General features: G+C 42.3%; 2 protein-coding genes across 4 annotated transcripts; one reads left to right on the top strand and one right to left on the bottom strand.

The window, feature by feature from the left end:
- Positions 1-254: 254 nt before the first annotated feature.
- Positions 255-3347, bottom strand: LOC5518598 (kelch-like protein diablo). The gene is made up of 3 exons (XM_032363270.2): positions 1755-3347; positions 1185-1372; positions 255-1111 (listed from the first exon to the last, which is right to left on the bottom strand). Exons 1-3 carry the CDS (start codon positions 2963-2965, stop codon positions 687-689), a joined length of 1824 nt encoding a protein of 607 aa, XP_032219161.2. The 5' UTR covers positions 2966-3347; the 3' UTR covers positions 255-686.
- Positions 3348-3972: 625 nt separating this feature from the next.
- Positions 3973-15942, top strand: LOC116602118 (ATP-dependent RNA helicase DEAH12, chloroplastic). 3 transcript variants are annotated; one of them, XM_032363265.2, is made up of 4 exons: positions 3973-4237; positions 6210-11702; positions 12214-12479; positions 12592-15942. In XM_032363265.2, the coding sequence occupies exons 1-4, from the start codon at positions 4235-4237 to the stop codon at positions 13367-13369; spliced, it is 6540 nt and encodes a 2179-aa protein (XP_032219156.2). In that variant the 5' UTR covers positions 3973-4234; the 3' UTR covers positions 13370-15942. The 3 variants fall into 3 exon arrangements, with proteins under 3 accessions (XP_032219156.2, XP_032219158.2, XP_048576550.1); XM_048720593.1 differs by lacking the exon at positions 3973-4237 and adding an exon at positions 4298-4481; XM_032363267.2 differs by lacking the exon at positions 12592-15942 and having other exon boundaries at positions 6210-11607; positions 12214-12389.
- The last annotated feature ends 149 nt before the right edge of the window (positions 15943-16091 follow it).

The following is a 16091-nucleotide window of genomic DNA, read 5'->3' as shown; positions in this document are numbered from 1 at the left end:
TTAATCTATTTTGTAGGGGTCTGGGGTTCTCACCAGAGCAATTTTGAAATCCCAGACTTTTAGGAGGCTTGGAAATTGGTCAGAATACCTGTTAAAAAATAAGGCCCTCTCCTAAACCCTGTATCAAAAATTGAGGCCCTCCACCAAATTGATGCTCAAAAAATAGCAACCCTCCCCCCAAACATAGCAGCCCCCCCCCCCTTAAATAATGACCCTCCCCTAACCCTAAAAATCATATGCGCTGAGCGAAACACTTATCTAATACCACAGTATTTATTTTTAACACAGTATTTAATATTTTACATCTTTGAGGGGTCTTATTTAAAACTAATTCTAAAACCACCATTTTTTTTATTTTTTTTGTAATCAAATTTTAGTGTAATGTCATTAGAGTGGTTTTCATTAACCCGTAAAACAAAGTGTGATAGTCAAGGGGTAATAGTCAGTAAAACACAAAAGAGAACAATAGAATCAGATCAAAGTAAAGTGTAATATGTTAAAATGTAGTTCACAAGTTAATGATAATCACACTAGTCCACTCCTTTAGTATATAGATAGATATAACATACATTTCTTCATTATATTGTAGATGAGAGAGACACTACACCTCTCCACCTCTCACTCAGGGATAAACTTTGCATTACATAAGCCTTTATAAGAGTAACATTGAATTAGTCTGCATTTAGTCAAGAGCTTGCTGAAGACTTGCTACCTTCTTTTGCTTGCTTCCCACAATATCTCTCTCTTTTGAGCTGCTCTATCAACTTGCGCGGGAAACGGCATGGCACAGTGCGTGCTGCAGCTGGGACATTAAGAGAAGCCATCTGCGACCATGTGTCTGTCAGGATGTCATAACGCTCCACTCTAGATGACGCAAGTCCATTGCCACTCCATCCACCACAGATGTAGATAGCTTTGCCTAGGACAGCGATGCCTGCCTGGTAGCAAGGTGAACTGAGGGAAGACTTGAAGTCCCACTCGTTTTGGTCCAAGTCTAGTTCCTCGCATGATGACAAAAAGGTGCTACCATGATAACCGCCAATCACGTATATCTTGCCATCGACACAGGCAGCCATGGCATCTTCTCTTCTTTCAATTATAGGTGAGATTTCTGTGATAAATAAAATGCAGAATTAGTTATTTTCTGCCTCTTGTGCCATTACTGGAAATGATGTGTTACTTACCCCCAACCGTCCATTTATCTGTGCTTGGATCATAATACTCCACACTGCTGAGATAGTTACTGCCATCATAACCACTGATAGCATATAGGAGCCTCCCATCACTAACAACACACGCTCCATCACGGCAGTTGTTCATTTGAGAAACAAACTGCCACTCATCACGTTCAGGGCTATAGCATTCAACATCGCTATGAAAGAAGAAAACATGAGTTGAAAATAACAAGACCTTTAGGCAGGATAGAGGGGGCTCAATAGCAAAATAAGACATCTTAAGGGTCACAAAAGCATGCATTTAAACACCTAGCATGCTTCCCTTGAGAATTGTTGGCATTTTTAAACTTCTTGAAAGCTAAAAACATTGCTAAAACTAAATTGAAAACAGTGCCATTAGCTTCTTTCCCAAAAACATATTTCTATTCATCATATATTTTCATACCACCAGCTGTGGGAGTGGGGGGTTTGGGGGGGCTACCATGCAATCCATTTCACTATTTAACAGATACATTTCTTACATAAGACTGTTAACTTTTCCCCCCACTCCTTGTACCCTCTTTTGGACAGAAATCCCACCTGACAGGGGAGCGCCCATTGTAACCACCAACAGCATACAGTAAGCCATTCAAGGACACTAGGCCTATATTACTGCGTGACATGGCCATGGGATTAAGAAGCTTCCATTCATTTGTCTCTGGATTGTAACACTCTGCTCTGTTCAGCCTCTTCCACTCCTTGCTTCCCCCAACAATGTATATCATATTGTTCAAGGTCTCCATGCCTGGGCAGTGGCGTGTGAATGGCGGAGGGAACCGCACCCAAGTATCATTGTCTGCATCATAAAACTCACACAATGCACCTCCACCAACAGTGACAATGACCTCAACAAACTTCAAGCAACTCCGTGGAATGCCCCAGCTATAGTCACTGGTGTTGGATGTAGCTTTTCCTTCTTCATAAAATTCAAAAGACTGTGCCATTTTTCTTGCATCAGAAATAATTTCAATAGCTTCTGGTGATTCTAAAACAAGTTCACATTGAGCTACAGTTTCTTCAAAGTAGCTGGTTCTGATCTGTGGAAGCCTGACTTTAAGAAGCAATTTTGAAAAATATTTCATTCTTGTACTTTGATCGTGCTGCACCCATTTCAGCAGTGTCTGAAACACAACTTCCTCGCTTGGTACGTTGATATCATTATCACTTAGAAGCTGGCAAACCTCTTCCTTAGGGAGACTCAGAAATTCTTCCGTAGCAGTGGCATCTACAAAGTTTTCCTCTATAAAAGAAGTGACTTTCTTCAACATTTCCCTACAGTTGTAACGATCTGCTAACGAACGAATTCCCCAACAGTTGGCTAAAGTCAGACGTTCTTGGATAAATTTACAGCATGCATGAGTAACTGTGTCTAGCAGTAGAAGACAAGATCCACAAAATATATCCTCGACATTCTCCTCTGTTATAAGAAGCTTTCCTTGATAGATAAACGCTAAGAGGACCTCCATAGCAGTGGACGTTATTTCTTGAACGACAACCGTTCGATCTACAGTAGCCATATGACCGCTAAACATGGCCATAAAGTAATCGCTACTAGCAGCTAGGATATTTTTATGGGCAGGAAATTCATGGCCGTCGACTATAAGGACTACGTCTGTGAGAATTGAGTGATATCTCATTCTACCGATGCGTTTAACAAGAAAATCATTGTGATTTTCGTCAACAAATTTGAGTTCGGAAGCCAGTTCGGCCGCCATATTTGTTGCTGTGCTTGACTGATGATGAAAACTCATTGTAATTTCCCAGTTCAAAAGGGTCGCTATGCGTCACTGGCTCTGCCTTTGAGTAGATGCTTATCTGGAAAACTGTAACGCAATGGCTTGTACAAAAAACCTTGGGCCTGTTGCTTCACTTCATTCAAGGAATTTCAAAGCTTCCTTTCTTTCCAAAGTTCAACTAATGCGGTTCCACTGTTCCACGCTCTTCTAAAATATTGTCCACGCGTCAAAAATTCCAGAAGAACGTATCTTGGCTGCAAATACAACCCTAACCCTCGCTTATTCTCGCTTTCTAAAGCATGCTTAGATGCGCTATCCTGAAATAAAAATATATATAAAAACGTAACGGAATAAATTATTACACGTGGCTGAACTGTGACATTTTCCCTTGTGCCTTCAGGGTACCCCGTGACAACCTGACAAATTTTGGGGTGGTGGGATGGGTGCAATCTCGTACCCAGTGTCTTCTGGGTAATTTTTCTTTCATGGCGGGCTTGGGGCTTGGCGCGGGAACTGCATAAAAACAAACGCGCGCTCTGATTGGTAAAACTCGGAATAATGAGTCGATTTTCTGAAATTACCATTTAAAAATCTTATTTGCACCCAAGTTTTCAAGCTTCACATTAAAACGAATTTTTTTGCGAAAATTAATCTAGATTCGTTGTCTTTAGAGATCGGCTTCAAATTACCTGTGTTGTGTTATGTTTTCGACAATTTCTTGCCGAATTGATTTTGCAACGCGCGCGACAATTTCTAGTATTCTTCGCATAGACCCAGCTGTCAGAGTCACACAGACTAGACATTATGCTAAAATTTTACTCTTCAAAGAGGTACGAACATCGACAAAACTGTCAGAAGCGACTAAACTTCCAATAAACACACTGGTTTTACAAATTTGAAATATTTTTCGCGTTAGTTTTGTTAAAAATAATCGGAGATTGTTTTGTAATTGACCGGAAGTAAACTGGTGCTATAGGTGCCATTCTCAAAATAGATTATTTCGATACACTAGTGCCCAGTCGGTAGCGGTTGAAATTCTTGGAAGCGCGAGAGCTTACCAGACGAGAAGAGGAACAGAAGAAGAGTTGTTTAATTCGGTTCGAGTAAACCTTAAAATCCTCCTAAAATTCAACAGAAGAAACCATCTGGTACTAGAATCATTTGTTCAATGAGAGGAGCTTTGAAGTGAGCAGTGACATTAGAAAATAGCCGATCCTTGTCTGGTTTTAGTTGTCTATGAAAGAATATGCAAGCTCGCTCCTTTTCTTTCCTTTCCTGTCGTGAATGGTAGGTGTATTTCAATTGAATCTCAAGGAATCTTATGTTATTTTGGTTAATTCCTATTTCTTAATATACTAAGTTCGTAAGTGGGAATAACAGGGTAACACAGGGACAAAGCTATCATATTGTTAAGGCACAAATATTTTCAGGTCAAATGAGAAAGCTATAGAAGAATATATATTCACATGAATTTAGAATATTGTTGTGACCTTATCGTGGTTCTACTATCAGAAAGCCATGAGTGACGACGGTACGTGTTTATTGTAGATCTGTGTGATTCAACTCTTCCCTAATCATACATGTGCCATATGCTAATTACAATATTGGTGATCATGTGATTAATATGACGTAATCATTAAGATATTAGATTACTACAAATATAACATTTCTCAAACTCGTTAATTATACATGTATGTACATACGTGCTCTTTTCATAAAACCTTGCCTGAATCTGCTGGTGTTTGAGGTATTTTTTAAGCTATGCATATAATCTGTTTCATTGAGTCATCAGGTCATGACCAAGTAAAAAAAAAGATAAAGCATATTCATACTCACTAGAAATAGCGTATGTAATGCATTCCATTGGTGCGTCTCACAGCACAACAGACACTCCCCTACTTTTAGTCTTACCACCTGTCAAAGTTAAAGAAGGCCATGCTCCCGCTTAATGGCAAGTCGCACAAAGCTTCCATTTTCATCGGCTTATTCAAGCAAGTAACAAAGATATTTTCAAACAAATACCGACAATAACATATCAGGCTTCTTTTATAGATTGTTATTTTGAAGTTTCTTTGCGCATGTAACCGCTGTATTTTCAATGATAAACAATAACAAAGGAGTGGGTTATCCATATTTTTTAAATACCTAGTCAGCGAAATCCAATCTTGCCAACAAAAGCGTAGTTCCAAGGCATGTTTTTTATAAATCAGCTACCTAGCATTGGGAGAGTGCCCTAGGTCATCATTTAGTCTATTAAAGACGGACCATTACAAAAGTGATGGGGGGGGACAAAAGCAAAAAAAAATATTTTCAGCAAAAGTAAGGAAAAATATTTCGAGCTGTCTGGCCGAAAAAAATTATATTGGGGTGAAGGGTGTGGCCAATATTAATGACTCCCTAGCCTACCTGGATGCTTTTTTGGGCAAGAAAAACCCTTGAAAACCCGAAATCGTAGCTTGGGCTGCCATCTTGGATTTGAGTGACGTAAAATGAGAGGCGCGGGAGGGAGGGTGGGGAGGACGTTATTTTCGCCTTATCCTCCCCACCCTCGCCCCCGTGCCTCTCACTTTGCTGTCCGAAATTCCGAAATTATTTACAATATGCTATTCTTGGTCTGTTTCTGAAAGTAAATGGTTTTTCTTTCACTCGTAGAGTGTGATTTTACCAGTGCCCAATGCTTTGTATAATTTGGCATTTCTGTGTAAGGTGATCACTATCTCAGGGTTTACAGGGCCATTGCCAATTGCCACGTAAGCAAACGGAGTGATTCAGAAAATATTTGAAAAAGTCTAGTTAAATCTCTGTGCAGAATTATCTATCCTAGGCCAAGCCCATGCACCATTGGACTTCACTATAAAACGTGTGCTGCAACAAACAGTCCAAGCGTACAAGAGTATGATGTGCTATCTGTCCGTCATGAAAGTCTTGTTAAAAATAAAAACTATCGAAATGTATCGGTAAGCTGCCTTCTCTTTTCACCATCATTTCCCCTGAGAAAAACTATATTTAGTCTGCTTCTAAAACGTTCTCTGATTAGTTACTGAGCCTTTTGTTTTCCTTTTCGTCACCGTTCTTGTGCGGTTGGAAATCTCATTGTGAACTTATAATGTGAATGTATTATTATTATTACTATTGGTATTCTGTAGTGAGCGTCTTAAATACCCATTGTGTTGATATTTTGCGTCCTTTTGTTGTAGTGCAGTTAAAGGGATGGTTCCTTTGCATTTTGTTTGCTCATGATTTTTTCTTTTTATGATAGATAATGAGCCAAGAAGGCCAAAGGATGGGAAACAAGGCAAGCAGTGGTGTTTCTGGTGAAAAGAACAATACCAGTAATGTCGTGTCTGAGTCATGTGTTAACCCAAGAGAAGATGGAATGAACAAGACCAGCAGTGACGGGTCTGAATCATGTGTAAACACAAGAGAAGATGGAATAAACAAGACCAGTAGTGAAGGGTCTGAATCATGTGTAAACCCAAGGGAAGATGGAATAAACAAGACCAGTAGTGAAGGGTATGAATCATGTGTAAACCCAAGGGGAGATGGAATGAACAAGACCAGTTGTGACGGGTCTGGATCATGTGTAAACACAAGAGAAGTTGGAATGAACAAGACCAGTAGTGACGGGTCTGGGTCATGTGTAAACACAAGAGAAGTTGGAATGAACAAGACCAGTAGTGACGGGTCTGGATCATGTGTAAACCCAAGAGAAGATAGAATAAACAAGACCAGTAGTGAAGGGTCTGAATCATGTGTAAACCCAAGGGAAGATGGAATGAACAAGACCAGTAGTGACGGGTCTGGATCATGTGTAAACCCAAGAGAAGATGGAATGAACAAGACCAGTAGTGACGGGTCTGGATCATGTGTAAACACAAGAGAAGATAGAATGAACAAGACCAGTAGTGACGGGTCTGGGTCATGTGTAAACACAAGAGAAGTTGGAATGAACAAGACCAGTAGTGACGGGTCTGGATCATGTGTAAACCCAAGAGAAGATGGAATAAACAAGACCAGTAGTGAAGGGTCTGAATCATGTGTAAACCCAAGGGAAGATGGAATAAACAAGACCAGTAGTGACGGGTCTGGATCATGTGTAAACACAAGAGAAGATAGAATGAACAAGACCAGTAGTGACGGGTCTGGATCATGTGTAAACACAAGAGAAGTCGGAATGAACAAGACCAGTAGTGACCGGTCTGGATCATGTGTAAACCCAAGGGAAGATGAAATGAGCAAGGCCAGTAGTCACTGTTCTGTATTGATTAACCCTGAAACTAGAGACGTAACGTGCGGAGCCAGCCAGAGAAGCTTCTCAAACAGTAGCACTGGATCTTCCTCGAGTATTCTTTCGAATAAGATTCCAAAAAAAGGAAGAAAAGCTACCGAAAAGCCAAAACTTCGCGCAAAAGGTTTCGAGCAAGGAGGTAGGGGAAAAAACTTCTCTACAAACAGTTGCGAATCTGTTTCAAGAATAACATCGAGTCAAAATCCGAAGAAACAAAGATCAGCCAGGGTAAAGCGTGCATTTGACGAAAAGTTCGTTAGGAAAGGTGCCAAGGAAGGTCACGTTTTAACAAACAGTGGCAAGACTACCTTCCGAAATACTTTGAGTCAAAATCCGAGGAAGAAAGAACCCCGGGGACGAAATAATTCTAACAGAGTCAACACATCTGTTTCTGGTCGGAAGCACGAACAGCGACCTCAGTCAGCAGAACATGGTGGAAATGAAACTGCAAATTGTACTGGTGCAACACCACCGGCGCCATTTCTTGGGAAAAGGAGACCTGATTCAATTTCCAACAGCAAATTGCCAAACCAGGACACGTCCTTGCCGGATTTGAATTTCAAAAGTGAAAATGTGCTTTCTGCATTTATACCTTCGCACTCCTCAAGCGACTCGGCGTCTTTAACAGATTGCCAGGCATACTTGAAAAAGACATTGGCTAACTGTTGTTACACAGTCACAAAGGATGAGCTGTGTCCCGGTGAGGTTCTTCTGGTATTTCCGGGAAAGCATGATATGGAAAAGGCGTTGGCGATTCTTCGGGGAAGGATTGGTGAGGACGGATTAAGGATTCACCTATTGGATCCCGTGGTCCAGTTGAAAAGACAACTAGTTCTGAAACAAAAACAGGTTATTGCTCAACACACGCGAAAATGCAACTCTGTTAATCAGTCCATCGAAAAGATTTCCGGAAAAGGCAAAGGAAAAGGCAAAAGTAAGTTTATTGATGTGAGTTTGTTTAATATGAAGGAGACCTTGGTTCAGAAACAACATGAGCTCGAAAGACAGAAGGAAGAATTCACTTCCTTTTGCGAAATTGCCCTTGCTTCTCTTGACAGCTTAAGAGACGACCTTCATGAGCTTATGACAATTTCCAATCGCTTTAACAGAGAAAAGCGAAGGCTTGAGTCGGCACTACCGATTTACGCCAGGAAGTCTCAAATCATACAGACCATCAAAGACAATCAAGTAACTGTATTGATTGGCGAAACAGGTTCAGGTAAAAGTACCCAGATAGGGCAATACCTTTATGATGCTGGCCTTGCAGATAAGAGACAAATTGTCTGCACTCAACCACGAAAAGTTGCAGCGACTTCCCTTGCTCAACAAGTTTCAAGGGAGATGGGTCAGAAGGTAGGGAAACTCGTGGGCTACATGGTAGGCTCGCAAAAACATGTTGGACCAGCGACCCGATTACAATATACCACGGACCATGCACTCCTGATGGAATGTATAAAAGACAACACCCTGTCCAAATACTCGTGCATAATCATCGACGAGGCCCACGAGAGAAGTGTCAACACAGATTTGCTTATCGGTATGATCAAGCATACTTTACCCAAACGACCAGATCTGAAAGTTATCATTACATCTGCCACCATCAATCCTAAACTCTTTCAAGATTACTTTGGTGGATGCCCAGTCGTCGAAGTGTCAGGAAGAACATTTCCAGTTGAGGTTGTCTGGAAGCAGGGGGATTCTTCTCTCAACAGTGGCAGTGATTATGTTTCCGAGGCGATCGATAAAGTTCTAGAGATTCACAGAACTGAGGAACCGGGTGATGTATTGGTTTTTCTTACTTGCCCTGCGGAAATCGATCGCGCTGTAACTAAAGTTTGCAGCAAGGTGAATCCGCTCGAAGTCATTTGTCTCCCACTTCATGGAAAATTATTGCAGGAAGACCAACAGAAAGTGTTTCAACAGTTTCCAGGAAAAAGAAAGGTTGTGTTTTCTACAAACTGTGCGGAGACGTCTATTACCATTCCAGGAGTGAAGTTTGTGGTGGACACCGGAATGGCGAAGGAGATGAAGTACGAAGAGAAACGCGGGCTCAACATCTTAGAGGTGTCCGTTATCAGTCGAAGCTCCGCTGACCAACGTAAGGGTCGCGCCGGACGCACTGATAGCGGTAAATGTTACCGTTTATACACGGAGAAAGATTACACAGCAATGGAAAAGTGTGCGCAGCCAGAGATTCTACGAGTACACCTTGGGCAGACCTTAGTGAAGTTGATGGACTTGGGAATCAGTGACCCCTTTAAGTTCGACTACGTTGAAGCGCCGTCTAAGGAATCGATTAACCGAGCTGTAGCCTCACTTGTCCAGCTAGGAGCTATAAAGAACGGTTCTTTGACTGAACTTGGAAGAAAGCTGAGTAAAGTCCCTCTCGAGCCTCGCCTTGGGAGATTACTTTTTGAAGGTATTGATAGTCAAGTTGGTCTCGAGTGCTTGGTTCTCTGCTCTGTCGCTACCGTCAACGGAAGCGTCTTTTTTCGAATGGGCACTGAAGATGAAAAAAAAGAAGCCGATATGCACAAGTTCGAGTTTTGCCAATCCGAAGGTGACTTTCTCACTCTTCTTGCCGTGTACAAGGAGTGGTGGAATGAGGATCCCAGGGACAGAGGGCGGTGGTGCTTCGAGAAAAGCTTGAACGCGAAGGCATTGCGTCTTGCAGAGGACACCATGAGAGATTTAAAATTTTCTCTTGAGCATGATCTGTCTATTAAGAATGCGAGAACCTGGAAATGGTCTCCTTTGGATGATGCAGTAGTCAACGAGACTCTTCAGAAAATCGTAATGTCATGTTTCTCAGAAAACCTTTGTGTCTTTTCAGGACATAGCAGAGTAGGATACAAGAACCTTTATGATGGAGAGTACGTTCAGCTTCATCCATCATCTGCTATCAATTTCATTGGAACGGAGCCTAAGTTTCTCGTGTACGAGAAAACACTAAGGACCACACAAGATTTCATAATTAATGTCACCCCAATCGAGGAGGCATGGCTTCTAGACGCGGTTGACAGAAATAGTATCCAACTCGATCTTGAGAATCTTGAAGAAGAGATTCTTCGACCGTTCACCATCAAATGCAGTGAGAAGTTGAGACGAATGATGCTCTTGCCATCAAAAGAAAAACTTCAATCGCTGCAACAAAGAGTATCCACTATATGCGACGGAAGCAAGGTGTACATAGAATGCAAAGCAGATCATGGGGTAATTAAAACCTTTATTCCAACGAAGCATCACAAGACAGCTGCTGAAGTTATCAATAAGGTTCTTGATGAAGGAAGACAGCAACTTCAGAGAGAGGAAAAAGAGATCCCTCTCAATCAGACTTCGCGTGTACGGTTCGTTGTTGGCAAAGGTCTTGCAGTACAACAGATCCTGATGGAAGATATGTATCGCTCTGTTGTCGTTAGGAAGATTGGGGAATTAACTCCGGAGCAAATTCTTTCTAATCTCAATAGCTACGGCGGACTTGTTGAATATTCTGTTAAAAACGAGACGTTATTCGCCATGTACGAGGACGCAGAGCAAGCAATGAAAGCAGTGGCGGAATCATCTGTTGCCTATGGTTTTCGTGTATGGCCTTACAACGAATTCCAGGGGCCTTCACCATGCAGAAGGGAAAAAACGTTTAAAATAAAGGTCAGCTGGAATAGACGAATTGAAAGCGGTCGTGCCAAGGTGGATTTTACTTTTGACCGTGACAATTTGTATAAAGTCATGAGCATCCTTCCGGCCAATGGCCAAAGGCCGCGTCCACTTCTGATCGGAAATACCACTGCCAAGGTTCAAAAAGACAAATGGGATGCGAATTCAATTTTTATCCAAAATCTAAATCAAGGTGAGAAAATAACCAAGAATGACATCAAACTTGCGTTGGAATGCCTGTCTCCATCAATAGGTATCACAAACCCTGAGCAACAAATACAAATCCACTACCAGAGAAGACCAAAAACCACAGATGAAGAGCTAGACTCACAGAAAGAAGAATTAAAAAAACTGGTCATGAAGATCCTTGATGACGATGCGTCCTTTGAGGTCTCGCTAAGGAATCCAAACCAAGCCTTCACAGCCTTCGCAATAATATATTTCCGTGATCCTATTGAAGGGGCAAATGTGGCAAAAGAGCTAGATGGTATCACAACATCTCGTCTGGAAGACTGGGATGTGGAGTTAAAGATTACCTGTTTCTTGAAGACATGCCTTACCTGTCCACAATACATATATGACGTTATTGAGCCAGGGGTAAAGGATGTCATTAATGACTTGAGGCAAGAGTGTGCGTCGGAGTGTGGCTGCCGTCTCACAGTCGATCTGCTCCAACCAAAGGAAGGTTCAAAGCGTGTGGCACTGCAAGTACAGAGTGAGTGTATGACTCACTACCTCGAGGCCATCAAATACTTAAATAGCTCCTTTCAAGGCGATAAGGTCGACTTACAGGAGACTTGCTCTCAGAGGGTAAGCTCCATGATTTTGGAAAACTCTTATGCTCAGTCATTACAAAATATGGAAACGTGGAAGAAACCACTTACATTTAGCGCCCGCATATTAGAACTTAGAGATTATGAAACAACAGGATGGAATTTAGCATTTTTAAGCATCCTTTTTATTATATCCTAATCAGCCTTGTAGGGAAAAGTAGGTTCTTATTTGAAAGAACACGCATATGTTTTTTTGTTTTCCGTTCTTGTCTTTTAATACTTTATAGCGTATAAATTAATTCCTTAGTAGCATCTATTCACAAGACTGTTGTTGCAATGAATGTTTGCAACCTATTCATAGTCACGAAGATAATGTCTTATACTTTCTGTCATATATTGAGAACCCAATAGTCCTCTCGACATTGCAAGAAATTGTGTAACCATTTTACAGAATCGCACCGTGCCCCCCCCCCCCCCCTTTTAAAAAACGCACATAAAGTCCATCTATCTGCCCAAAGAATATAATAATTGTTGTTTCCTATTTGCAGGCGATCAAAAGTGCAGCGTTCAGAAGAAAACTTCGAGAGATCGAACAGGCGACAAAGACGGTGCTACGTGCCGCGCCAAGTGGCGACGCTATCCACGTGTATGGAACTAGTGATCACCGTGAGCAGGCTGCGCAAGAGATACAAGCATTTCTGCTGGACATGATTCTGACTGGCAGCAAGACTGAAATTATTGAGCTCCGTGGGCCAGACAAACCGCGGGGCCTTCTCAAAGAGTTGCTCCGGCGCTTTGGGAGTGGCCTGAAGAGGTATTGTATTTAGATTATATATTTTATTTGAGACAGACGGACGGACGGACGGACGGACAGACGCTTTGTACATGGTCTTATTCTTTACTAAAATACGACTTTTGAAATCCAGCTTATACGATGCGGTTCCAGAGATCTGTGATATTTCAGTTGACCTGAGAACGCACGTGATTACGCTGAACGGTACGTCGGAAGCTCTTGTAAACCTGATGGCAAAATTTGAGAAAGCAAAACAGTCGCTGCCGGCTGCGGACGCGAATTTCTTGGCGGAGGATCAAGAGCTGTGCCCTGCATGTTTTTGTGAGGTGGACAATCCCTATCAACTTGCAACGTGTGGTCACGTGTACTGCCGAGGTTGTGTCATCAATCTTATCGAGGCTAAGCAGTTCCCGCTCACATGCGCATACGAAGATTGCAGCACATTGCTAGCTATCCACGACGTAGACAACCTCAAAGAATGGGACATCGTAAATGACATAATCACGGCATCCCTTGAGTCGTTTGTTGCGGCCAATCAGGATAAGGCACGTCATTGTCCATCACCGGATTGTCCAATGGTGTACCGCGTTCGTGGTGACGGGAAGATGTTCAAGTGCAGTGAATGTGAAACTGAGGTTTGCACGTGCTGCCACAAGTCTTACCACGTGGGTATCTCGTGCGAGGACTACGCTTTATCGAAAACAGAGATTGGTCAGGAACACCTGGTAGAAAAATGGATGCGGGAAGACCCTTTAAACAGGAAGCGCTGTCCAAAATGCAGAACAGGGATCGAGAAAAATCAAGGTTGTTCTTACATGGGATGTAAATGTGGGGCACATATCCACTGGAACTGTATGAAGTTGTTTGATTCAAGTGGGGCTGTGTACGATCACCAGAGGCATTGTAATTAATGAGACTGAATGAGATTTCTGTTCTGTGTACAATCACCATCTGCATTGTAATCAATGAGACTGAATGAGATTTGTGTTCTGTGAACTGTCACCAGGATCATTGTACCCAATGAGACTGAATGCGATTTGTATTCTGTGAACTGTCACCAGGGTCATTGTACCCAATGAGACTGAATGCGATTTGTATTCTGTGAACTGTCACCAGGGGCATTGTACCCAATGAGACTGAATAAGATTTGTGTTCTGTGAACTGTCACCATGGTCATTATACCCAATGAGACTGAATGCGATTTGTATTCTGTTCTGTGAACTGTCACCTGGTGCATTGTACCCAATGAGACTGAATGAGATTTGTATTCTGTGAACTGTCAACAGGGTCATTGTACCCAATGAGACTGAATGCGATTTGTATTCTGTTCTGTGAACTGTCACCTGGGGCATTATACCCAATGAGACTGAATGAGATTTGTAATCTGTGAACTTTCACCAGGGTCATTGTACCCAATGAGACTGAATGAGATTTGTATTCTGTGAACTGTCACCAGGGTCATTGTAATCATTGAGACTGAATGCGATTTGTATTCTGTGAACTGTCACCAGGGTCATTGTACCCAATGAGACTGAATGCGATTTGTATTCTGTGAACTGTCACCAGGGTCATTGTACCCAATGAGACTGAATGCGATTTGTATTCTGTGAACTGTCACCAGGGGCATTGTACCCAATGAGACTGAATGAGATTTGTATTCTGTTCTGTGAACTGTCACCAGGGTCATTGTACCCAATGAGACTGAATGAGATTTGTATTCTGTTCTGTGAACTGTCACCAGGGCCATTGTACCCAATGAGACTGAATGAGATTTGTATTCTGTGAACTGTCACCAGGGGCATTGTAACCAACGAGACTGTGAATGAGATTTGTAGGTTCTTGTAGGTTCTTTATACGAACACCAGAGAAATTGTTGATTATAAGACTCTACCATAGTTGCGGCTTTGTTCTGTGCTCAGGAACAGTCCCCTGATTGTAAAAGATCAGGCGCGTACTCAGGATTGGCGGGGGTGGACAAGAGAACGCGACTGCTTGATGTTCTTGAGCTTGTGTTTGACCAATTCTCACTTGTGTTGCGCTTCCGTTTGCGCTTACGCCTTTCTGCACTTCAGCTTGATCGTAAGTGCTTATTACCAGTGACAGTTGAGCCCCGTGCAAACTGCGCCAACACCTGTCAGCATTGCTGGCGAATTTTCGCTTGACTGACTATAGGACAATGAAAATGGGAAATTGACTTTCTGACATTTCCTCTGTCCAATGCTGGCGGGTGCTGTCACCGGAAACATGGACTTTTCCGTAAGAAGGCCCCAGTCGAGCGAGAGCTTTGAAAATAACGAATGCTGCTGGACGCAACAAGAAAAATATAATCAATACTGACCAGTTCTTAAATACAGGCCCGTAGCCAGGGGTGGTTCGGAAGAACTGGAAGGTCCACTCTAATTAAGGAAAACTATAAGTACCACTACAAGGTAGGACTGATTTGAAGCAAGAGAGTATTGAAGTCTATTTAGCGACCGAGCAAGATAATGAGTATTTCCCATTTTTAAATGACGCAAAGTGCTCTCGTCAAATAGATGGCCCAGCCGACCATCAGTCCCTTCAACGGAACCTGGACAGTCTCCTTTACTGGTCCAGCATATGGGAACTATCTTTCAATGTTACCAAGTGTGAGACCTTGAGAATAACTAAGAAGCGTACCAGCGAAGCTCCATCTCTCGCGATCAGTCCCTACTTACTGGGTGACCTTGCCCTGGCGAATGTCACCTCGCAGAAAGATCTTGGTGTTACGGTCAACAACTCCCTCTCATGGAGCCTTCACACGAAAAGGGGTTGCCAAAGCTAACCGGATGCTCGGCATTTTCGCCGGCATTGCGCAATAAAAGAGACTGATCGCAAGAAGTTACTGTATATCACCTTCGTGCGCTCACACCTCGGTTACAGTAAAAAAATTCCAACTTACGTCTGTGTGAGGGCGTGCAGAGGCGCGCAACGCGTTTTATCCTTTCCTGCCACTCGAATCCTGACCTGAGACCCAACTATATATCACGCCTTCTAACTTTGAATTTACTCCCCCTGTCACACTGGCTAGAATACAAAGATCTGTGTTTCCTCTTCAAAGCCATTACGGAGGACCATGACCTTCCATTAGACAAATTTGTCACAGTTAATAGAGCACTAGGGCTGCATCCGCTACACTAACTTTCCGCCCTAATCGTTTCCGTACATCACTTTTCAGGGGTTCACTCTTTCAATCGCATTATAAAACTATGGAACAGTCTTCCAGAACCTATTAGATCTTCTCCTTCTGTTGAATCTTTTAAGAAAAATGTAAAAACACTATATTTCAACAAATTGAACTCTGATTTTGACCCCGATCGGGTGCATAACTGGAAAACAGTGTGGCCCTCGAGTCCGTTCGCCTCCCCTCTCGGCACTTATTGTTGTCTGTTTTTGTGTTAATTGTTGTATTTTTTTGTTTCATATTAGTGTGGAGGAAGCCTCTAAATAAAAGAGAATAATCCACGCCTGGTGGTCACCAGATGGCAATGAACGGCGGTTTCAATACTAAATTTAAATACAGGGGTGTTTATAGAGAACAATTCAGGGCATTTCAGTAATTCACTAGCCTTAGGGATTGTTTCCTAATCTAAGCTTTTTTTATATACAGATGCA

The sequence above is a fragment of the Nematostella vectensis genome, chromosome 13, assembly GCF_932526225.1.
Source record: "Nematostella vectensis chromosome 13, jaNemVect1.1, whole genome shotgun sequence".
Lineage (NCBI taxonomy): Eukaryota > Metazoa > Cnidaria > Anthozoa > Actiniaria > Edwardsiidae > Nematostella > Nematostella vectensis.
The sequence above is the reverse complement of the archived record's forward strand: the minus strand, read 5'-3'. Positions and strand labels throughout refer to the sequence as shown.

Coding starts and splice junctions, on each gene's coding strand:
- LOC5518598 (XM_032363270.2), bottom strand. CDS start 2,965: ATGAGTTTTCATCATCAGTCAAGCACAGCAACAAATATGGCGGCCGAA. Junction 1,373..1,754: donor AATGGGCGCTCCCCTGTCAG/GTGGGATTTCTG, acceptor CTTCTTTCATAG/CGATGTTGAATGCTATAGCC. Junction 1,112..1,184: donor AGATAAATGGACGGTTGGGG/GTAAGTAACACA, acceptor TATTTATCACAG/AAATCTCACCTATAATTGAA.
- LOC116602118 (XM_032363265.2), top strand. Junction 11,703..12,213: donor AGGAGACTTGCTCTCAGAGG/GTAAGCTCCATG, acceptor TCCTATTTGCAG/GCGATCAAAAGTGCAGCGTT. Junction 12,480..12,591: donor TTTGGGAGTGGCCTGAAGAG/GTATTGTATTTA, acceptor TTTGAAATCCAG/CTTATACGATGCGGTTCCAG.